Source organism: Drosophila arizonae, chromosome 2 (assembly GCF_054131065.1).
Source record: "Drosophila arizonae isolate 15081-1271.41 chromosome 2, UAZ_ARI_1.0, whole genome shotgun sequence".
NCBI classification, from domain to species: Eukaryota; Metazoa; Arthropoda; class Insecta; order Diptera; family Drosophilidae; genus Drosophila; species Drosophila arizonae.
Window position 1 is genome coordinate 33,546,077 of NC_142922.1, and position 24,335 is coordinate 33,570,411.

The window sequence follows — 24,335 nt, forward strand, 5'->3', positions numbered from 1 at the left end:
CTGGCTCCAACTTGCTCATTATTGACCGATTAGCTGAATATGACTTAGTATTTACCGATTTGAGATAATGATGTCGAACCGAATTAAAACAGGTTTGAGCATAGCCGTCGAGAGCTGTTGTTATTGGCGACTATGTATATATTATGAAAAAAAAAAAAAATAATAATAATAATAATAATAACTGAAAAAAGCTTTATACAATGTTTAATTATTAGGGATTTATAATTCACATATTAAAACATAGAAATTGACATTAGAAAACATAACTAAGTCCGATTAGGTATACACACCGCAGTAATTACTCCAGTAAATACCATTACAATAAGCCCCGCATACGTTGTGTTTGTGTTTGGAATATTTTCTTGCTTATATCTGATACCTGTCACACATACATACAAGTATGTCTATACATAGCAACCTAAAAATCTCTTTAAATCGTTTTGTCGGCGTTCAAACCTAATTTGGATAAATAATGATGAAACATGCCGCACACAAATTAATTCAGTTTTTAACGCTTCATTATTTAATTGTATTTGTTTTGGCATACAGGCTATAAATTCATCCATAACCATTATAACCAGTTGGAATAGGATATTAGCGGTAAGATGAAAGATCTTAGCTCAGCGTTTACTCTGACCCCCCGTCAAGAATAAAAGTGATGTTTCTCTTTATACTCTTTCACGAAATGAAATGAGTATATCTGTCCGTCTCTTCGCACGAGCACAAATCATTACACCGATATTGAAGATAGAGACTAGAAACTTAGAATATAAACTTTTAATTTAAAGTCGGTCGGCTATAAAGTTCTCTAGCAAAAAGAATCACATCTAGGAATTTACACTCGCTAACGTTGACCTCTTCTATCGAAGGTACTGCTATTACTGTTTCAAATTAATTGTCCGTCCATATGGACACCGAGATCTCAGAAGATATAAGAGCTAGAGACTTGTGTATTCATGTATACATATACATATACACACATAAGCGATTTGATAACTGCTTTACTTACATTACGCATGAGCTGCAGTGTGGGCCTTACTTCAGGAACATTATTATTTAAGACCTTTTCGCCAAGTTGGAAAGTTGGAGGAGTCACATTTATTGATCGTGATGGTAACTATTCTCTGAGTGTATTCTTACGCATTTTTCAAATTTGGATGGAGAGGGAAATGGAAGACAGGTATCTAAAATATACAAATATAATATACTAATTTTATATAGTATGTATTCATTATATTAGCAGCTTTTTTTCTATTCAAATTACACTTTACTACTACTACTACTATTAGTTTTACTAATAATAGGCCAACCATTAGATGGTTAGGTCAATCTGAGTAGTCAGGCGACCTACTTCAAAACTTCGTAATCGTAAATTGAAAACAGTTTTGGTAAATTAAAATGCCAATAATATTAGCTGTTCTGAGCTTGGAAATTCGTTGTATATTTGATTATTAGAGATGTACTTTCCTATTTCTTGAGGTTTTAAGCTATAGATGTGCAGTCTAAAACTATTGTATCTGTTATTATTTTTATACCCTGAACCCATTTTCAATGGGAAATCAGGGTATAATGGTTTTGTTGAAATGTATGTAACAGGGAGAAGGAGGCGTGGCAGACCCCACAAAGTATATATATTCTTGATCAGGGTGACGAGCTGAGTTGATTTGGCCCTGTCCGTCTGTCTGTCCGTCCGTCTGTCCGTCTGTCCGCATGTATGAACGCGTCGATTTCAGAAGATATAAGAGCTTGAGACTTCAAATTTTTTTAAAATGACCGTAATTACAGCGCGGATATCAAGTTTATCATTAAAAATCGATAACTCATCCCGATCTTTTTTATCGATAAAAACCTTATCGAAAACCAGTTATAAAATTATATCTTCTACACCTTTATTGCTAATGTCTCCAAATTTTTAATGTGTGCTTATATGCAATTTATACAATTTCGGTTTTTGTTAAAATTTAAAAAGCGTATTTCAAATACTAGAGACTTGTGCTTTGGCAATTACATGCATATTCATGTTATAATCATAATTTAAAAGTTTCATGAAGATCGTACGTCCATAAAAAGTCATTAAACAATGAAGTTCTCATAGTAAGCGCACACTGCAGTCCATGCGTGTTTATGCGTGGGTGCTTGTGTGTGTATGTTTTTGTGCATGTGTGTGTGTATGCGTTTGTGTGTGTATGCATGTGTGTGTGTGTATGCCTGTGTGTGTGTGTGTGTATGTGCGTGTTTCTTGTGTAAGCTGAAAGACGCGAAAAATGATTGAAATATCTATTGCTCCAAGGGTTCAGGGGATCTCGTAGTCGAGCAGTCTCGACTAGAGCTTTCTTACTTGTTTTGAAATCTCTTTGAACAATTTAATGTTAATACAATTTGTATTTAATACTTCTACTCACCACTGCAGAGCATATGTGCAAGTAATGCTCTAATAACCACAATAAAGTGAACACGTGACACTTGTGGTTTTGAATTATTCCAAGGTAATGCGAATACTAAGTAAGAAATTGCTTAAACCTATTGCGGCTCATTAACTCTTGATGTTGCCCCCCTAAAGTAAATCGTATTTCTAAAAGCTTGTGTTTCTCCAAAAATAACAATGGCAAGTGTTGTAGGGCTTGTACTGCAGCAAACTGCAAATTTATCAGCATCCACCCCTAATTGTGCCTATATTGAGTAATAATTTTCTTAGCATCATACAAAAGCTACCCCGTCATGGCGACCCTTTCAAAAATAAAATATCGGAATGCTGGCTTTGATTTATTACACCATTACAAGTCATAAGTTTGCAATTTTCTTATTATTTGATTTGGTAATTTATATTATTTTATTAACCAATAAAACCAATAAAACATATTCAAAGCCTTATATGTCTTATATGCATATAAAAATAAAATTACTTTTTTGATTAACAGAATTATTAGTTTTTGTGTAAGTTAACTGTTTCCTTCTTCTTTAGGTATATGTATGAGCGCAAAACATTGCGCCTCTTTTATGGTTAGAAACATTTGTATTTCATATCTACGATGGGGGCCGGTTACAGTTTACAAGTAAGAAAACTCTAGTCGAGAGTGCTCGACTAGATACTACCCTGAGCCAAACTTAGAAAAAACGGTTCAAAATTTCTATTTCGATATATTAAAAAATTTAAATGAAATAAAAAACTTTTTTAATTACAGAGTGTAATTTATTTATATTTATGTACATATGTATTTGCAAAGCCTGATGACATTATTCACAATTCATTAATTATTCACAATTACCTATACTGGCATCTGACTTGATATTAAATGTTTTAATCGATAAAAAACATAACGGGATGATTTAGAAGATAATCTCGACTATGGTCTCGAATATGGTCAATAAAAAATCAAGTCTCTAGCTCTTATATCTTCTCAGATCGACGCGTTCAGGCATACGGTCAGACAGAGAGACTTACGGACAGGGCTAAATCGACTCAGCTCGTCGCCTTGATCAAAAAGATATATACTATGTGGGGTCTGCCTCCTTCTGCCTGTTTCTCATTGGTTATAAAAAAAAGCTTCTACGGTAAAATTAAATTTTTCGATATACGCGGGTATGCGACGATATGTATAAACGTTTTGAACAATACGGTATGTATATCTCGACTTCTGAGCTTTAACAAATCGGGAAGGAATTAATATATATACATATACATAAATACACAATATATATATATGATTATATATGTATGTATATATATATTTCAAGCAAATAACTACAAATCTTGACCCTCATAATCAGGTTTCTTCATGTATGTGTATTATTTTCATATGTGTGCATTTGCGAGCTAAAGCAATCGCCACTCTGTCTCGCAAGTCAAAAGCGGTATTTCCAAATTGGTAGTCATTTCTCGGTTCGTAGAAAGAAGCTAAAGTCATTATGGCTTCCATCGAAGCGATTTCACTGTATGCTGTTTGTCCGCCGTCTGTTTGTTAGTCTGATACCCGAAAAGTCTTCTTATTATATATAAGTATATCCACTCATATGATACACACACATTTACATACCATAAAAGACTGGATGCCGCAAGTTGTGGATGTTAAAATCGCAAAATACACAATGTGTTCCGCCTTCGTCATATACAAAGATGCACCACCAACTTTAATTTGATTTGGATTCAATGTGAGGTGAAAAAAGAAAAAATGAGATCCCTGGGCTATCTGAATGCTTATATCATTCACTCCATATTCGCGCGATCATCTAAAAGGCACCTATTTGAGGCTGTTGTTAAAATATTTTTTTTTCAGTTTTGTGCATGATGTTGGCAGCAGGGACGAGTTGGCGGTGATCGTTCTCACCTCGTCGACACTAAAACGATCCACAAGGTCTGATGCAGCGCCGAAGGCTGACTTTAAGAGACTGTAGGAAAAAAGAATGGAAGTAATTTTTTAAGAAATATATGCCTATATGGCAATAGTAACTAATACCAAAAATTAGTGAGTAAAAAGTAAAATATTAGTGAAATATTATTAGTAAGTTGAAATTTTTAAGTTAAATTTAATAAGTTAAATTTTTATGAATATAACTAATTTATTGGGCTCTCATAAAAATGGGAGAATTGTCTTAACAACAAAAAATTAGAATCAAACAATAATGCCAAGTTCCAACTGGGCAACTACTTGTAGCATGCTTATGCTTATGCAGTAGGTAGACACCTGAAATATGCTTGGCACATACACATTTACCTGTATCTATACCTAATTCATACAAATACACATGCATACATCCTCAGGCGAGATACAACTCAACTTCTGAAATTAGTGTGTTACCCTTCAATAAATTGGCGGCTTGTTGCTTTCAAATATTTATTTCTTATAAAGCGATTCAATGCAGACAAAATACAAATTAAAACAAGTAACAGAGCTCTAGTCGAGACTGCTCGACTACGAGATCCCCTGAACCCTTCGAGCAATTGATATTTCAATAATTATTCGCATATGCACACATACACGCACACACACAGACATATGTACGTACGCACGCATAAACACGCATTGACTGCATTGTTGGCTTACTATGGTAAGTTAATTGTTTAATAACTTTTCACGTGGATGGACTTCATGATCTTCATGGATCTTCATGAAACTTTCAGATTATGAATATAACATAGATACTTGCCAACGCACAAGTCTCTAGTATTTGAAATAAGCTTTTACAAATGTGAGGGTGAGGGTGTGAATTAGGGGTGGAGGATAAATTTTGACGAAAACCGAAATAGTATAAAATACATATAAGTATACATAAAAAATTTGGAGACTCTAGCTTTAAAGATGTAGGAGATATAAATTTATTACTGGTTTCGATAATGTTTTTAATCGATAACAAAATAACGGGGCAATTTATCGATATTTAAAGCAAAACTCGATATGCGCGTGCTATACACGGACCTAGGAAAAAAATTTCTAGCTCTTATATCTTCTGAGATCGACGCGTTCAAATATATGGACATACGGACAGACGGACAGAACTAAATCGACTCAGCTCGTCGCCCTGATCAAGTGATATTCTCCTTCCAAATATGTGATACATACAGACATACATATGTACATATGTGTTATTTAATAACTTCAGTATGTATTGGCCATACATACTCTATCAACATTTCAAGGCATAAAAATGCAGCGTGAGCTTCAATTGGCAGAATTACGTAAAATTTGAATCCAGTATAATATACACAAGTAAGAAGGCAGGCTTGAGACTGCTCGACTAGGAGATATCCTGAACCCTCCAAGCTTATATTCGAATCATTCTGCACTTCCTTTATGCACACATACATACACATACATCCATACATACAATCATCCTAACAGCGCATTATGCGAATTTATTAATTGAATAATATCTCTTGTAGGGGGAAATTTTTTAATGAAACGTAATCATAATGTTTAATTTGTGTATATTCCAGAGTTAAAGGTTTCTAGTATATAAAATCAGTGTTGCCGTTTTTCCCCTAGCAAAAATAGCTGAATCTGGACAAAATAAGCTGAATCCCAGAAAAAAGAAGTAAGAAGGCTCTAGTCGAGACTGCTCGACTAGGAGATACCCTGAACCCTCTAAGCTGATATTCTACTCATTTTACACTTTTTTATGCACACATACACATGCATCCACACGCACGTTTAATCACCCATTCTGCTGACTGCGCAGTTAGCAATGATATGAGAATTTAATTGTTGAATAGTTTCTTTTGTAGATAGACAATCTTTATGAAACTTTCAGAGCGTGATCATATGGTGTGTAAAATGTGTGTACATTCCAAAGCACAAGTCTCTTTTTAATAAATAACAAAATAACGGGAAGAGTTATCTATTTTCGAAAACAAACTCTATATGCGCGTGATATACACGGACCTAGCTCTAATATCTTCGAAGATCGACGTGTTCATACATACGGATGGACAGACAGGCAGACAGACAAATGGACTAACGGGTCAAGAAGAAACATATAGTTTCCCATTTTCAAATTATCGGAATTTTACGAAACATTCCTGTCTAACAATTTTAAAACTTTAGAGTGGATATACATATACATATATATATGTATATATACATCAGTGTTGCCAACTTTTTTAAGTAAAACCATTATACCCTGATTTCCCATTTTCATTGGAATCAGGGTATAAAAAGCGGTTTTTAATGGAAACATCGCACAGTGGTCGATTTTATTAATTTGACACACAATAATTAATAACTTTATGTAATATTGAACAAAAAATTATTGTTTTATTGTTAAAATAAAGTATTTATTTTTACTAATTTGTTCATGTAATATTTTCATAAGTTTTTTATTTTTTTAAATTTTATAAAAAAATAATTAAAAATTAAAATTTAAAAAAATCAATAATATTTATTGTTTTTATAATATCTGCCCCGTGCACAAGGTGCATATAAAACTGAGGGTACGCCTTTACAAACAGTGAAAATTGGCGAAAATATTCGATGTCAACCTCCACAACCTATCCACATGCCATTGCTCGTAAAATAACGCTTAGTCGGTTAATTACATTAGTACTCACTCCAGTAATATTAGAAGCTAAGATTGGAGGTTGGACAAATTTTCTGTCTGTATTGCCATTATTGGCATTACCTGATGTTGCCGTAGGTATATCCACTAAAATTCCCAGTTCTCTTCGGATATAATTTTGAAATTTTATTTCCCTTTTAACAACAATTTCTTTATTGGCTTCGCGGACTTGCCACTTTTTAATTGGTATTGTCCAGGTAAATCAGTATACCTGCATGGTTCAATTAGAATGATTAAACCGTTTAACCATTTAGCATTTGATTTTTGAAAATATGAAAGTGCTCTATTACACTTCCTCCACTTCATTGCAAGCTTGGCAAAGTTTTCAATTTTTTTATTAACTGACACAAGCTCCTTTTCCGTATAATTGGCTTTCTCGATTATCTCACTAAAAACATAATTTTTGAGGGCTTGGTCCAATTCCTTGCACTATATAGCAAAAAGGGTTTTTTTTAATGCAGACATTATACCTATAAAATAATCTATAAATATGAGTGGCAAGTATTGGCAGCTCATTTTGACACTTGACGATTCATAAGAGATCATTTTTTAAATAAACAAGTAAGAAGACTCTAGTCGTGACTGCTCGAATACGAGATCCCCTGAACCCTTGGAGTAATAGCTATTTCAATAATTGTTCGCGTCTTTCAGCTTACACAAGAAACACGCACACACACACTCACGCACGCACGCACCACAGGCATACATACATACACACACACACACACACACACACACACACACACACACACACACACACACACACACATACACATAAACATTTACGCACCCATACACACGCATGGGCGGCAGTGTGCGCTTACTATGCGAACTCAATTGTTTAATAACTCGATAAACTCGATATCCGCGCTGTAATTACGGGCATTTAAAAAAAAAATTTGAAGTCTCTAGCTCTTAATGTTCCGAAATCGACGCGTTCAAACAAATTTCAAATTTTTTAAAAATGTCCGTAATTACAGCGACATCGAGTTTATCATTAAAAATCGATAATTCATCCTGATCTTTTTTTATCGAAAAACAAATTATCGAAAACCAGTTATAAAATTTTATCTCCTACACCTTTATTGCTAGAGTCTCCAAATTTTTAATGTATGCAATTTATGCAATTTCGGTTTTGTTAAAATTTACCCCCCACCCCTATATTCACCCCCTTACCCTCACTTTTGTAAAAGGCGTATTTCAAATACTAGAGACTGTGCTTTGGCGAATATATGCATATTTATGTTATAATCATAATCTGAAAGTTTGATCAAGATCGTATGTCCACAAAAAAAGTTATTAAATAATTAATACGTGGCTGTGTGTGTGTATGTGTGTGTGTGTGTGTGTGTGGGTGTGTGTGTGCGTGTGTGTGTGCGTGTGTCTTGTGTAAGCTGAAAGAAGCGAAAAATTATTGAACTAGCTATTACTCCAAAGGTTCAGGGGATCTCGTAGTCGGCAGTCTCGACTACAGCTTTCTTACTTGTTTTTTTTTTTTTTTTTTTTGGATTCAGGGTATAACCAGTAAGAGTGTTTTAGTCGGGGCTGTCGAGCATAGAGATGCTCTGAGCCCTGTGAAGAACTAATATCCCAATCTATAGATCTTTACCAAATATACAAAAAATTGACGTTCTGATCAAGAATATATTTATGTATGTATATATTTTTCCCATTTTCAATGCGTTCAAGCTACAAAAATTGTTATACAAAATACATATACAGCTCATCGTCCTGATCGAGAATATATATGTATACTTTATGGGGTCTGCACGCCTCCCATCCTGTTACATACATTTTCACAAAACCATTATACCTTGAATTCCCTTTTTTAATTCGTTCAGGGTAGAATACGTAAAAGCACGGAAGTGCCAGACTTTGATATACCATAAACTTCTCTATGCAGAGCTGAAGTTGCAAAGCTTTTTGGGCATATAGAATATAGGTACAAACACAAAAACACATTTGCCCCTGTATACAAACATGCATATGAACACATTGTGCAGCGAACTAAATTCGTGGAAAATAAGCATTATTAAAAGGGGAATTAGACGATTCAAGCAATGAGAGATAAGTTGAGAGCACAGTAACTTTTTAAATAGAGTTAGAAGTTGGGTTATGCCCCAAAAATAAAATATATATTTTAAATGCATATTTCTCCTATAGCACAAATCTGATTTGAAAAGCGCAGTTAAATACATTAATAAATTACATTAAATATTGTAATTCAAAATAAAATGTAAAAAAATATGCAATATATTTACATATTTCTAAAACTGAAATCCGATTTTTGTTTCAATCAGCTTAAATTGTAGTATAAATATTATTATCAATTTGAAGTTACTTCACTTTATTAAGTTTGTAAATTATTCATGAAATATATATTAGTTACGATTGGCAGTTAACTTAATCCCACCTCAAATTCGTATTGGTTTCTATTGTAGAGAGGGATGGCAACAGTGCAGTCACGCTTAGCCAATCAAGCACAGGAAAGAGATGAATAATACTGTAATTCTTGCTTTCCAGCTCGCACACCAACGAAGCAGCTAAGTTGTATGGTGTCCGAGGTGCAGCAGTCATTAAAACATGTATTTCGAGCTCAGTCTTGTCAGTTAAAACGTTGAGGCCGCCGAGAGAACATCGTTAATTATTTGTGAAAATCAAGTGGATACAAGATATAAAACACCGTCGCAATGCCACGTCCATTGAAAGTAACTTATGGTGACCAGAAACCTCCGTATTCATATATTTCTCTGACTGCCATGGCAATCATGCATTCACCACAGCAAATGTTGCCCCTTAGTGACATCTATCGCTTTATTATGGAGCAGTTCCCCTATTACCGCAATAATATACAAAAATGGCAGAACTCATTACGGCACAATTTAAGTTTCAACGATTGCTTCATTAAAGTGCCCCGTAGCATTAGCAAAGTCGGTAAAGGCTCTTACTGGTCTCTTCATCCTAAAGCTATTAACATGTTTGAAAACGGCAGCTTGCTAAGACGACGAAAACGATTTCGAGTGAAAAAAGATTTATTCGATTCACAGCTAACAACAATTACTGCATATAGTAAATTCGCCACTGAACAAGCCAACGAGCCAACGAATATAAATAAAATATCAGATGAAAACAACCCCAAATTCAACAGAACCAACGCTTCAAAACGAGATCTAGCCGAATCAACGTTAGTTTCATTAAATGAAAATGAAATTGAAAATTGGCAGATGGAAGCCATTTCACAACGTCCAAAGAGAGCATTCACAATAGAGAGTCTTATGGCCCCAGACATAAAAACGAACTATCAAAAAAGATTGGCTCAATTCAGCCCACCTCAGAGAGAAGATACGATCCACACAGATGACATCAGAGCAGAACAGTTAATTCTTCTAAACCTTAATCAGTTTGTGGCACAACAACAACGCCTATATATGCGAACACTATCTTATCCCTTTTATAATGAACAACATACAATAAATGATTTCTACAATTATAAACATAAAACAGTATTTAAACTGCGAAACCCTTTCTATGGACCATTGCCAGTGTATTAAAGAGGTATATTATTAATAGAGGCGCAAGAAATAAATAAAAAAAATACCGAGATTAACCCTTGGCATATCCTGGCGAACATAATTATTCTAGACCCAGCGAACCCTATTTATAATAATTTCTATCATCCGAACATCCACCAGTATAATAAATGCAATCAAAATAAATAAAAATAATTATAATTATAATATAATTACAAATTACCAAGGCTATAAAGTACGATATATCTATACATATAATAAAAATAAACACACATTGGCTTTTAGAAAAATTTGTATATAAATTGTTCACAGATTATTGACGTCTGACTGGTTAAGGATATCCGATCCGATCGAAGCGAACGGAAGATTAAAACAAGAATAAAACTGTACTCTCCGAAGGCTTTTCACCAGCCGATCAGAATATAGAACTAAAACATTTCTATTATTCAAGGATTTTGAGACACTATCATTGCACTATAGGAAAAAACCCCGCAATTTTGGCATCAATTCTAAAAATTGAGCTAGGAGGTTGAAATTTTACATACACCTAAGATAGACTAAGTTAGAATTTCGAATTTTTTTTTTCTCTGCGATAAGACCACGCTGTTAAGGCATTTGGATTTGCCTTCTGAAATATTATTATATATTATTATAAGAAATTGAATTATTATGAATTATTAATTGAATTACTATCGAAATTGTATAGGTTAAGTAATTGAAGCTGAACCACTGTACAGAGAAGTTGTTATTGTACGCGCTAGCACGGGAGTGTCGCTCTCCAAAAGATCGCTCTCTCGCTGCTCGCTGTTAGATGCGCATAGGTGCGCGCTCTACTGTGCAAGCTGCGCTTGCGTTCATGTTAAATTTAATAAATTCAGTACAAAATTGAACACCGGTGCCAGCACTTCGTATATTTCAGAGAGACCGCAAGTTGCTGTCTACTTTTTTTTTATAAGTATTATACACTGGCCATCGAAGGACCAGACTCCTTTTGGAAGGACATTTTTGGCGCCCCCGGGTGGACACTCTCTGGAATTGAAGGAAGCTGGATTATGGATTTTGTGGATAATCAGGGAAGTACATAAATACATAGAGCACATAGATGACCAAGTAATGCAAGCCATAAATAAATAAATGCATTACTTGAGACATACAAAATATTAATGTATGTACAATCTACGCCTATGTACATTGTGTCGAGCTTATTTCAAATTGAAATTTAAAAAAAAATAAATAAAAATAATAATAAGGTGCATATTGACCTTTGATCTGCAAATAATTCAATCTCTATTGCCTCGCATAATCCAAGTTTTCTTTGGCGCCGCTAGTGTGTTACAGTTTTTTTGCTCATTTTCGTCTCGCACTTTCGTTTTGCGCTTGCGCTCACAGCTCGCTCTCGCTCGCACATAAAAGTTCGTTCTCGCTTGCACAGATAATTGCGCTCTTAATTTACGCTCTTCATTTGCATGCGCGCTTGCAATATCGTTTGCACTCGCGCTTGCACTTATAGTTGCGCTCTCGTTTTACTGTCTCGCTTGCACATATTAGTGCGCGCTCACTTTGCGCTCAGTGCATACTCACTTGCTATATCGTTTGCACTCGCGCTTACACAGCAAATTTCGCTTTAATTTACGCTCATCATTTGCATGCGCGCTTGCAATATCGTTTGCACTCGCGCTTGCACTTATAGTTGCGCTCTCGTTTTACTGTCTCGCTTGCACATATTAGTGCGCGCTCACTTTGCGCTCATTGCATACTCACTTGCAATATCGTTTGCACCCACGCTTGCACACGCAGCAGCGCTCTCGCTTTGCGCTCAAAACGTGCGCTCGTCACTTGGATATATTTTCGCTCAAAACTTGCACTCTCGCTTTGCGCTCATTGTATGAGCTCGATCTGCACTTATATTTTGGCATTCATACCGGCGCGCTCTCGCTTGTGAATGCATTGCACTCAGTCGCTCAACAGTCAAATATAACTCAATAGACCACTTGCCCAAATAGTCACTCAACATTTTGGTTGTTGTCTTCGCTATATCGTATCAACTGTCTGTAACAGTCACTCAAGTATAGTTTAACACTGCCAGCGTAATATATTGAGATTTATTACGATCGCGCGCATTTGTTAACATTCTTGAATTGCTCTTCGCTTGTTGTCATACATTAAGTGAACTTTTATTTGTTTCGATTGAAATTGGTTTCAACTGAGCATCACTTATAGCATCATGACTAACAAGCGAGGAAAGAATAGGTCTATGGACGAGTCATCATCAGAGCGTGTCGAAGCTCTGTTGGCCGTTTACAAAAATGTTACAAACGACATAACACGCATTAATAAATCATTAAAAGATTACACTAAACCAGTAGAGCCATTTGAAATTGAATGTCGACTTGAGATATTGAACCGCTACATAGAAAAGGCCTTTAAGACACAACAAGAGTTGGACGACATTAACGCAGATTTAGTGCCTCGGTCAACGTTAGAAGATTTGTGTGTATCGACAAAAGCACTTCTTATGAAGCGAGGTAGTGATAGCCAACCTAAAAGTGAGAGTCCCGCTAACTCTACAATGATTAGCTCAGTGTCACATTCTAGGAATCTACCGAATATAAAGCTGCCAAAGTTTAGCGGAGAATATTCGGAATATAAGAATTTCATTGGACTTTTTGAGAGTTTAGTCGACAACGAGCCAGGGTTATCAAATATAGAAAAGTTTAACCACTTGTTGTCATGCTTGGACAAAGAAGCATTAGGCACTGTCAAGGCATATCAGGTGACAGATGCAAATTATCCAAAAGCGTTAGCTGCTTTAAAAAATGTGTACGACAATCAGTGTCTCATATTTTTTAACAGCATTTCAAAACTATTTGATCTCCCACACATGTCCGAACCGTCAGCATCATCTTTGCGCATGCTGATAGACTCAGTCCGTGCCATTTACGAATCTCTTTTATCGCTAGGATCTGATAAGCAGATTTCGAATGCCATGCTCATCCATTTGGTAATGATGAAAGTGGACGCTGGCACGCGCTCTAGGTGGGAAGAGAATCTTGACTACAATAAGCTTCCATTGTGGCAAGATTGTGAAGCTGCCTTGAACAGACGGTATCAGCATTTAAGTGCTGAAGACTCATCTGGTCCACGTCGTAAGGTAGCTCAGGATAATAAGAAAAGAATTGGGAAAACTTCTCTAGCTGTCGCTCTGCCAAGTGAGCCGCAGAGTCCCAAATGCGTGTTTTGTAAAAAGAACGATCACTTCATTCACTCGTGCTCGTCGTTCGCAGCAATACCTTGCCAGAAACGTTTTACGTTCGCAAAGAGCTATCCGCTCTGTATAAATTGTTTGCGAACAGGACACTCAGTGGCTGCTTGCAAATCAGCCCACTGTCGTGTGTGCTCTAAGCCGCACCATACCATACTGCATAGATACAGCTCTGAAGCGGCTCAAAGTAGCTCAGCAGTTGTATCAGCAGTCCCTCGTGTCACTTCGTCACAGATTTCATCTGTAAATCACGCACGGATAGCCTCTGATCAAGTTCTTTTGGCAACTGCAGTTGTGAAGATAAAAGATCAATCTGGATCTTATCACTTAGCTAGAGCTTTATTAGATTCCGGCTCGCAAGTAAATTTCATAACTGAAGAACTGGCAAAACAGTTGAAATTAAAACGGCAAAGATCTGGGATTCAATTGTTGGGCATTGCTAATTGTCAGTCATCTGTTCGACACAGCGTTCAAACTTCGATAGCGTCCCGAACGGACGACATAGAAATCCGAACAGACTTTGGTGTGTTACGTTCCATTTCGTCGTATCAACCAGAGAAGCACACTGAAGAGATCAAGGTACCTGATAATGTACAATTAGCTGATCCTCAATTCCACAAGCCGCAACGTATTGATTTGTTGCTCGGTGCTGATATCTTTTTTGATATATTAAGAGAAGGCAAAATAAAAGGATCCGATAACAACCCAACATTGCAATTGACTGCCTTTGGTTGGATTGTATCTGGTCGCTGCCGAACATTGAATGCAGCTACTAGTTCGTCGACTTTCATTAGCGTCGTAAACGACGACATAGCTATAGATTCAATAGTTCGCAAGTTCTGGGAGTTGGAAGAAAAGCCAAATACAATTAATTCGAATTTGTATACCCCAGAGCAACAACTGTGCGAGAAGTCATTTGTGGAGACTATTTGCCAAACTACCTCGGGTCGTTTCAGAGTGTCGCTGCCATTCAAATCAAGCCCACATTGTCTTGGTACGTCTTACGACACAGCCAAGCGACGATTTCTGGCCTTGGAAAGAAGAATGAGCAAGCAAGAAGACATTCGGCCAATGTATATTGACTTTATGAAAGAATACTTGGCCTTGGGTCACATGAGCCCAACTAACAATCAAATTCCGAGAGAGCCGCATTATTTCATCCCATATCAATGCGTGCTAAGACCGCACAGCGCATCCACTAAACTTCGAGTAGTGTTTGATGCCTCTAGCAAGTCCTCCTCTCAATTGTCGCTGAATGATCTACTCATGGTGGGTCCGACCATCCAGCCGCAGTTATGGGAGACTTTGCTAAGATTTCGACTTCGTCCTTGGGCTGCTACAGCAGACATCGCTAAAATGTACCGTCAAATTGAACTTGACGAGTCCCACCGCAACTTTCAACTTATTGTGTGGAGGGAAACGCCCACTGATCCGTTACAAATCTTTCGATTAAACACAGTAACGTACGGGACAGCGACTGCTCCATTCTTAGCAATTCGATGTTTAAAACATCTAAGCGACTTGCATGCTTCCACTCATCCAGCTGCTGCAAGATCGTTAGCCCGAGATTTCTATGTTGATGACCTGTTGACAGGAGCAGATAGCGTCGAAGAATTGTGCTTGTTGCATCGAGACTTGATAGCAATTCTTCAAAAGTTTGGATTTCCTCTCACAAAATGGTCGTCCAATTGTAAACAACTCGCAGCACAACCAGCTAGAAACGATATAGTTATTGGTCATCAAGAGGACACAAAAACATTGGGATTAATTTGGAATCCAATGAATGACAGCTTTAGATATTCCATGAACTGTCCAGTAGAAGTTCAACAGACCAAAAGATCCGTTTTGTCATTTGTAGCAAGGTTATACGACCCCTTAGGTTTGTTAAGTCCGATCGTAACTCGTGCGAAGGTCCTTTTACAGGAAATGTGGTTGCACAAACTTGGGTGGGATGACCAATTGCCTGTTCAAATGAGGCAAGAATTTGAGGCAGTAACTAGCTGTTTCTCAAATCTAAATTCGTTGCATATACCTCGTTACGTTGGCACACTTAAATCGAAAGGATGTCAAATCCATGGATTTGCTGATGCCTCAACGAGAGCTTACGGTTGTTGTTTATACGTAAGAATGCAAACAGATAAGGGTATCACTACCAGGCTGCTAGTCGCTAAATCTAAGGTAGCGCCCTTGAAAACAAAATCTGTTCCGCGGCTGGAGTTGTGTGCTGCAGAATTGTTAGCTACCTTATGGGATGCGGTAAGGAAAGTACTTGATTGTCCTATTAATCAAGTCACATTTTGGTCAGACTCTGAGGTGGTGCTTCATTGGCTGCGAATGCATTCATCTAGCTTGAACACATTCGTTGCTAATCGCGTTGCAACCATCCAAGAGTTGACAACTAATGTATCTTGGCGTCATGTACCAACGAAAGACAACCCAGCAGATATTGTATCTCGGGGATGTTCAGTTGAGGAGCTTAAAACATCATTGTGGTTTTGCGGACCAGGATTTTTAAAGCTCTCTGACACATTGTGGCCAGCCAACCCACAAATCACCCTATCAAAGGAGTTAGAGCTGCTAGAGAAGCGTAGAACTGCAATTACTATGATCGCGGTCGATGAGGTAGCAAATCCTATCGTACATCTTATTGAGTCAACGTCATCATTTTCTAAGCTAATCCGCATCGTTGCCTATATGTTCCGCTTTATCAATGGAAAACAAGAAAGTCATTCTTCACTTGTTCCTACAGCTTCTGAGTTAAGCTTCGCATTCCTTGCAGTTATATCTGTAATTCAACACATTGAATTCAGCGAAGAAATAAAGAAAATAAAGAAGTCAGTCGTGTTGCAACCGTCATTGCAAAAACTGACACCATTTTTGCACCCACATCAGCATGGCAGGCGTATGTTATGGTTGCTACGAGTAGGAGGTCGTTTATTGAAGGCACCATTAGCACATAATGCCAAATTCCCATTGTTGCTTCCAAAAAAGTGTCGTTTCGTAACGCTTTATTTGGAGCATTTGCATCGCTCTCATTGCCACGCCAATCCCCTAGTACTAATGGGCCTGCTTCGTCAGCAGGTTTGGCTGGTCAATGCTCGACAGGCTTGCAGTGCAGTAGTCCGAAAATGTGTACATTGTTTTCGCTACAAGCCGAAACTCTTATCCCAAATAATGGGCAATCTTCCCGCTGATCGCTTACATGGAAATAGGCCATTTGAGATCAGTGGAGTGGACTTTTGCGGTCCAATACTAGTTTCGCTGGGAATTCGGGGCAAATCGCCAGTCAAAATGTATATTGCCATATTTGTTTGCTTTACTTCGAAGGCAGTGCATCTTGAATTAGTCACCGATTTAACCACAAATTCATTTCTAATGTGTTTATCCAGGTTCGTTGGTCGACGTGGGCTTGTCCGGAAGCTGTACTGCGACAATGCCACCAATTTCGTGGGTGCTGCACGCACGCTGGACCTCAAAGCTACGTTCCATGGCAACACAGCGGACATGGAAATGTTTGCTGCGGAGCGGGGCATGGAGTTTGTATTCATCCCTCCTCGAGCGCCGCATTTTGGCGGCCTTTGGGAAGCGGCGGTGAAATCCGCCAAAGGTTTGCTGCTGAAAGCGATGGGCAGCGCTCGATTACGGCAAGACGAGGTGGCCACCGTGCTGGTCGAGGTCGAGGCCGTGCTCAATTCGCGGCCAATGGTCGCTCCCAGCAGCAACCCCAACGACGGCGAAGTGCTCACGCCAGGGCACTTCCTGATAGGAGCAACGCTCGTGCCGCTGCCAATCGCGTCCACAGAGCCAGTCGACGACGCCAAGCTGACACTATTAAAAAGATGGCAGCTGACATCCAACATCAAGCGTCGATTTTGGAACGACTGGTCAAGGGACTACCTGCTCAGCCTGCAGCAGAAGTCAAAATGGACGAAGGAGAGACAGAACATACAGGTCGGAGCAGTCGTGCTCGTGGGAGAGGACAACGCTCCTCCACAACAGTGGATGCTAGGCGTGGTGACGGAAGCCATAGTCGGAGGAGATGGTAGAGTGCGCGTAATTGTCGTTAAGACAAAAAATGGCACATATAAAAGGGCAATTCATCGCGTTGCACCACTGCCACTCCACTAATACACCATGTTATTGAAGCCCTGCGGCCTTTCAACGCGGCCGATGTTAAGGCATTTGGATATTTGCCTTCTGAAATATTATTATATATTATTATAAGAAATTGAATTATTATGAATTATTAATTGAATTATTATCGAAATTGTATAGGTTAAGTAATTGAAGCTGAACCACTGTACAGAGAAGTTGTTATTGTACGCGCTAGCACGGGAGTGTCGCTCTCCAAAAGATCGCTCTCTCGCTGCTCGCTGTTAGATGCGCATAGGTGCGCGCTCTACTGTGCAAGCTGCGCTTGCGTTCATGTTAAATTTAATAAATTCAGTACAAAATTGAACACCGGTGCCAGCACTTCGTATATTTCAGAGAGACCGCAAGTTGCTGTCTACTTTTTTTTTATAAGTATTATACACTGGCCATCGAAGGACCAGACTCCTTTTGGAAGGACACACGCCTTCTCCCCGCCCCTTGTTACTTATTAATTCAATCATGAGTTGTTTACATCACATATTTTTAGATAAAAATTATTAAAATAGGTCAATACAAAAATGTAAAAGTGTATGAAAACTCAGTTTATATCCTGTAAAATTATAATTTTTTTTTTTAAATGGCCAAAAAAAAAAAAATTGTTTTTTTTTTTTCATTTATAACATATTTAGAAAATTAACATCAATAATCTTAATATTTTTCATCTAATTCAATATTCAGATTGTGTAGATCATGTTTATCTTTATATCTTTATATTTCAATAAATTTGTCACTATTTATATAAGGCTCAGAAAAGATAGCATATAGTGTGTTCTTCTTGTCTTGCAAATTTGTCACGTCCCCAATGAGCGTAGATATATCCGCCATAGCTCGTGATCTTGGGTGGTCGACGCGGATCAACATTCCAAATTTCAGCTTTCTAGCTCTTCAATTAATATGGTATAATAATATGGTATATATATATGGTAATTAATATGGTATATCGGAAAATGCATTTTCCGATTCAAGAATGTGTTCCAAATTTCAAGTCTCTAGCTTCAATAGCGCCGAAATAAACTGCGCTCATACAGACAGATGGACGGACAGACGGACATTGCACAAAACCAAGCAGCGTTTCGACAATGAGCGAGTCTTGACGACAACGACTCTACTTAAACTCTTGGATCAACCGCCAGTGACAAACGATGCATCATCTATAAAGACTTTCCACGACATTATTCAAGAAACGTTAGCTACGTTGAGAAATGGAGGCATAGAAGTCAACATTTGGGATCCATTTTTGCTAGTGCTAATGGCCAGAAAATTGGATAGGGCTATTCATATACTATATGAGCAATCCATTTAAGACACACGAAAATTACAACCTATCAAGGAATTCCTAGCCTTCTTGGAACAAAGATTCTTGGCATTGGAAGCGATAGGGGAAAAACAGTACGTCCATAAAGAACAAGTAATAAAGCTCTAGTCGAGACTGCTCGATTACGAGATCCCCTGAACCCTTCGCGCAACCGGTATTTCAATAATTATTCGCACATGCACACACACACGCACACACACTGGCATACGCACGCACGCTTAAACACGCATTGGCTACAATGCACTATATGCACTCGACTGCAGTGGTGGCTTACTATGGGAACTTAATTGTTCAATAACTTTTCTTGTGGATGTACTTTTTTCATGAAACGTTTATATTATGATTATATCATGGATATGCATGCATTTGTCTCTAGTATACGTCTTTTACAAATATGTGGAGACGCACGTTTAAAATGGGCCTTAAACCAAAAACTGTGCTTAAACGGTCTGCGGTCCAATCATATGGCAAATCCTTCTTCCTACGCAACTGCATGGAAACAACGGCCAATATGGAAGTTTCAGAGCACTTCTAGATTCAGGCTCTCAGATAAACATGATTTCTGAAAGAGATGCCAAAAACATTGTCACTTGTAGTAGAAAATTCAGACAGGCGAATCGAAGGCATCGGAAGAAACCCAGGTTCAATCAAATCCAGGATCAAATCTTAAAAGGGAAGTTACATGACACGAGTAGAGTACAACATATTGGGGCGGATCAACCAAACCACAAAATAAACATATCTTAGATACCAATCAACATACTAGCGGAGCAAATCAAAAGGAGCCCAAAATTACCTATGATGCAGAATTCTAAACTAGGTTGGATAATAGCTGGAAGATTTAATAGATCAACTCCGATAGTCGACACATGCTCAGTAGCAACTACAACTGATGACACAACTGGATCGAGAGAATATACAACGGGAAGATGACGGAAAATGTGTAGGGCTATTTGACCCACTAGGAATCTTTGCCCCAGTTGTGGAAAGGGCAAAAATATTTATGCATCAACTATGGGAATACAAAATTGACTGGGGCGAGGAGTTAGAGCCAAGCCTTCAAAAGGATTGGAAAATATACCGAGACGATCTTAACAAGCTCAAGATTCCTCGACACATGTTTGACGGAAGAATTCCAGTACCTTCGTTGATGCCTCGGCTTCGCTTATTATTTGCGAAATATAAGGTAGCACCATTATCAAGGCAATCACTGCCTCGTCTGGAACTCTGTTCAGCGATTAGGAGCTGAACTTACTGCTCGAGTACGAAAGGACCTACATATAAAGCGTAGCTGCAATCCAATTGTCCTATCATGGATAAATTCACAATCATCAGGAATAGACTATAGCAACTCAGTGGTGTCATGTCTCCTCACAAAACAACGCAGCAGATATATTGTCACGAAGAACAATGAAGAAGAATCTGGATTCAACGAACCTTTGGCTACATGTACCATTATTCCTTCATGGAACACCATCAATAACGACACATTTGGATATAAAGGAAACAACAACTGATATTATCTCCAAAAATCGATAACTCATCCAGTCAACTTGTTATCAATTAAAAATATTATCGAAAACAGTAATATAATTATGCATGTATATCTGTAATATAATTATGCATGTATATCTGCTACAGCTTTGAAGCTAGAGTCGCCAAATTTTAAATGTCGATTCATATATGTATAATAATCTGGAATATATACATATACTTTATGAAATTTCGATTTTGTTGCCAAATCAGCTTTTTCCCAGTCAAATCTGGCTTTCTTGAATATCGTATTGCGGCTAAAATTCCAAAATACTGGGCAGCGGGAATTCTAGATTTAAAAAAAAATAATTTGCTTTATTTCCGCTTTTTATTTACAGAGTAATTTTTCGGATTTTGTAGGGATAACTCGTATGTAGAATGAAGTTTTATTCATTGTAGTTCAATTAAAAGTGAATAGTTCAGTAGGCCAATTTTCAAGGAACGAACTGAACTAGAATATGATTTATATTTAATTCAATTTATCTTATTTTGAGCAATATTATTAAACTTTGGGATTTTTTGTAAACAAAACGTAAACATTTTCTAATAGAGCTTATGAGGCAATTAAAAAGATTTGATTGCATGTAGAAAACGAATTTATGTTTGAACGAAATATGAATATTGGACGCCAATATATATGTATATATTCACCTAAAAGTAGAAAATACTGAAGACACTACAAAGTTGTGGGTTGAAAATGGTGCCTATAAGGATTTGGGAGGAAATAAAAAATTTAGAGACTTCGCCACTTTATCACAATAATATTGATATGCTTAACTCAAGTTTTTTTATACCCTGAACCCATTGAAAATGGGAAATCAGGGTATAATGGTTTTGTGAAAAAGTATGTAACGGGCAGAAGGAGGCGTGGCAGACCCCACAAAGTATATATATTCTTGATCAGGGCGACGAGCTGAGTTGATTTGGCCCTGTCCGTCTGTCCGTCCGTCCGTCCGTATGAGTGCGTCGATCTCAGAAGTTACAAGAGCTAGAGAGCTGAAATTTGGCATGCATACTCGTGTATGCCATACCACTAACCAGAGAACACATAGACCGGACACGTAGTGTAAAACGTTTTGCACTCTTTTTTTCGAGCGTTAACACCCCAGACAACTTCGTATTCGCTCGGCTCCTCACTTTTAGGTTCGGGTTACTAAAATATACGAAAGCACAATCATTTCGCTTCATGTGCTCGACCGAGATGCTCAAATGTTGAACAAAAGATCCCTCTATGCTCAATGTTTTCCTTGCTCTCTCTCTCTCTCTCTCTCTCTCTCTCTCTCTCGATGCTCTCTGCTCTCTCAAATGTGTATATGTATGTATGCATGTGAGGCTCACATTCAATGCTGTCATAATTTTTCGAGCAAATAGAGCCAGATAGGCAATAAAAAGAAGTTAAAAGAAGCTAAATTCAAGAAAATATAAGCCAAAATAAAAGATGGGTTTAAAAAACACTATTTTCTTAATTAAATTCATTTATGATTATTCATTTGTTTTCAATTGTTTGATTCTTTCAACTGTAGACAAGGAATCTCCACTTTTAAGAGAAATATTAAAATCAGGAACGTCGAAATCATCACTCCACTCTCAACAGAGACGTATTTAATAACGACACCTAAAACCATTAGCGTAGAAATTATAGATATATATGCATATACATATATACAAATTATAAAGTATTCAATCTTTTAAAGAGAGGTCAGGTGTTTAATAAATAATTGTTATTTACCGAGCTGCTTTGTCACTTGATTTGTCCAAAACCAAAATAAATTTTAACGCTTCCAATCTTATTTCTAAGATCCTCCAGAAAATAAAGAGTCAACGAATTATGTTGTACATTTAGTACGGCCACTAACCAGAGAACGCATAGACTAGACAACTAGTGGAAAGCTTTTTGCACGCTTTTTTTGAGGCTTTAGCACCCCAGACAGCTTTGGACTCGCTCGGCTCCTTACTTTTAGGTTCGAGCTACGAAAAAATACGAACGCACAATCATTTCGCTTCATGCGCTCGACCGAGATGGTCAACTTTTGAACAAAAGATCCCTCTATGCTCAATGTTTCCCTTGCTCTCTCTCTCTCTCGATGCTCTCTGCTCTCTCGAATGTGTATATGTATGTATACATGTGAGGCTCACATTGTGAGCACAAGCAGCAGCTCACGAAAATTGAAATTTCTTCGCAGTAAGAACCCATGTCTTCCCTTCTGAGTGAAGAGTATACCGAACTTTTCAAACCGTTTGCCATGCGTTTTCGTTATTATTTGTGGGAAGAGTATGAAAGCGTTGGTGCGCATAATGAAAATGTTTTCGCGACGAGCATGCACACATACACTGTCCCTTGCTACATGTACTATGAGCATTTTTTGTATGCCTGTGTGCAAAGCCCTTGCTGGCTATAGCAATTTGAAATCCTAGCATTTGCATTTGGTCGATCTTTTGAAGTGCTCACACTTACATAAATATGTTTGATTGTGTGTACGCAGGGGCCGCGATGCTCACAAATGATGGGGTAATCATTGTAGAAGCAGTTCAGTGCCTTTATATGTATGTGCGTGAGTGTATGTTTATATGTGTATGCATGCGACATGAGCATTGACGTGTGCCTACGACAACTTTGAATTGTGTGAACGATTTTGGGTTTTAATTGAAGAGGCGCGCTTACATTTAAGTAGATGATTAACTAAAGTAACAAGTGCACTTCCCATTACTTTTACAGGTATTTTTTAATTGCATGATTTTTATGACATCTAACAGATGCACTCTTTACAATTGGTCCATTTAGCCAGTATATGTATGTATGTACATACATATGCTTCTTATTAAAAAGGTAAATTTCACCTTTATAAGTGCAGGTACAAGGGATCGAAAATCGCATTCCAATTTGGCCACAGGGATTGATCAGGTACTACATTTTTAGCAAAAATCATTCTGATAGGCAAACCCACGACCATTGAAATAAAATCATCTACTTAAATGTAAGCGCGCCTCTTCAATTAAAACCCAAAATCGTTCACACAATTCAAAGTTGTCGTAGGCACACGTCAATGCTCATGTCGCATGCATACACATATAAACATACACTCACGCACATACATATAAAGGCACTGAACTGCTTCTACAATGATTACCCCATCATTTGTGAGCATCGCGGCCCCTGCGTACACACAATCAAACATATTTATGTAAGTGTGAGCACTTCAAAAGATCGACCAAATGCAAATGCTAGGATTTCAAATTGCTATAGCCAGCAAGGGCTTTGCACACAGGCATACAAAAAATGCTCATAGTACATGTAGCAAGGGACAGTGTATGTGTGCATGCTCGTCGCGAAAACATTTTCATTATGCGCACCAACGCTTTCATACTCTTCCCACAAATAATAACGAAAACGCATGGCAAACGGTTTGAAAAGTTCGGTATACTCTTCACTCAGAAGGGAAGACATGGGTTCTTACTGCGAAGAAATTTCAATTTTCGTGAGCTGCTGCTTGTG

At 37.6% G+C, this 24,335-nt stretch overlaps 1 protein-coding gene, 1 long non-coding RNA gene and 1 pseudogene across 2 annotated transcripts; 2 read left to right on the forward strand and 1 right to left on the reverse strand.

Moving 5' to 3' along the window:
- On the reverse strand, positions 1-22,681 carry LOC149270939 (uncharacterized). Its single transcript, XR_016268735.1, has 4 exons — positions 22,572-22,681; positions 4,035-4,386; positions 1,010-1,184; positions 1-130 (listed from the first exon to the last, which is right to left on the reverse strand). It is a non-coding gene; the product is annotated as an uncharacterized LOC149270939 (long non-coding RNA).
- fd96Cb (forkhead domain 96Cb) lies at positions 9,637-11,470 on the forward strand. Its single transcript, XM_089463214.1, has 2 exons — positions 9,637-10,815; positions 10,893-11,470. The coding sequence occupies exon 1, from the start codon at positions 9,741-9,743 to the stop codon at positions 10,599-10,601; it is 861 nt and encodes a 286-aa protein (XP_089319340.1). The 5' UTR covers positions 9,637-9,740; the 3' UTR covers positions 10,602-10,815; positions 10,893-11,470.
- LOC149270941 (uncharacterized) lies at positions 11,723-18,747 on the forward strand (annotated as a pseudogene).
- Positions 22,682-24,335: the final 1,654 nt, after the last annotated feature.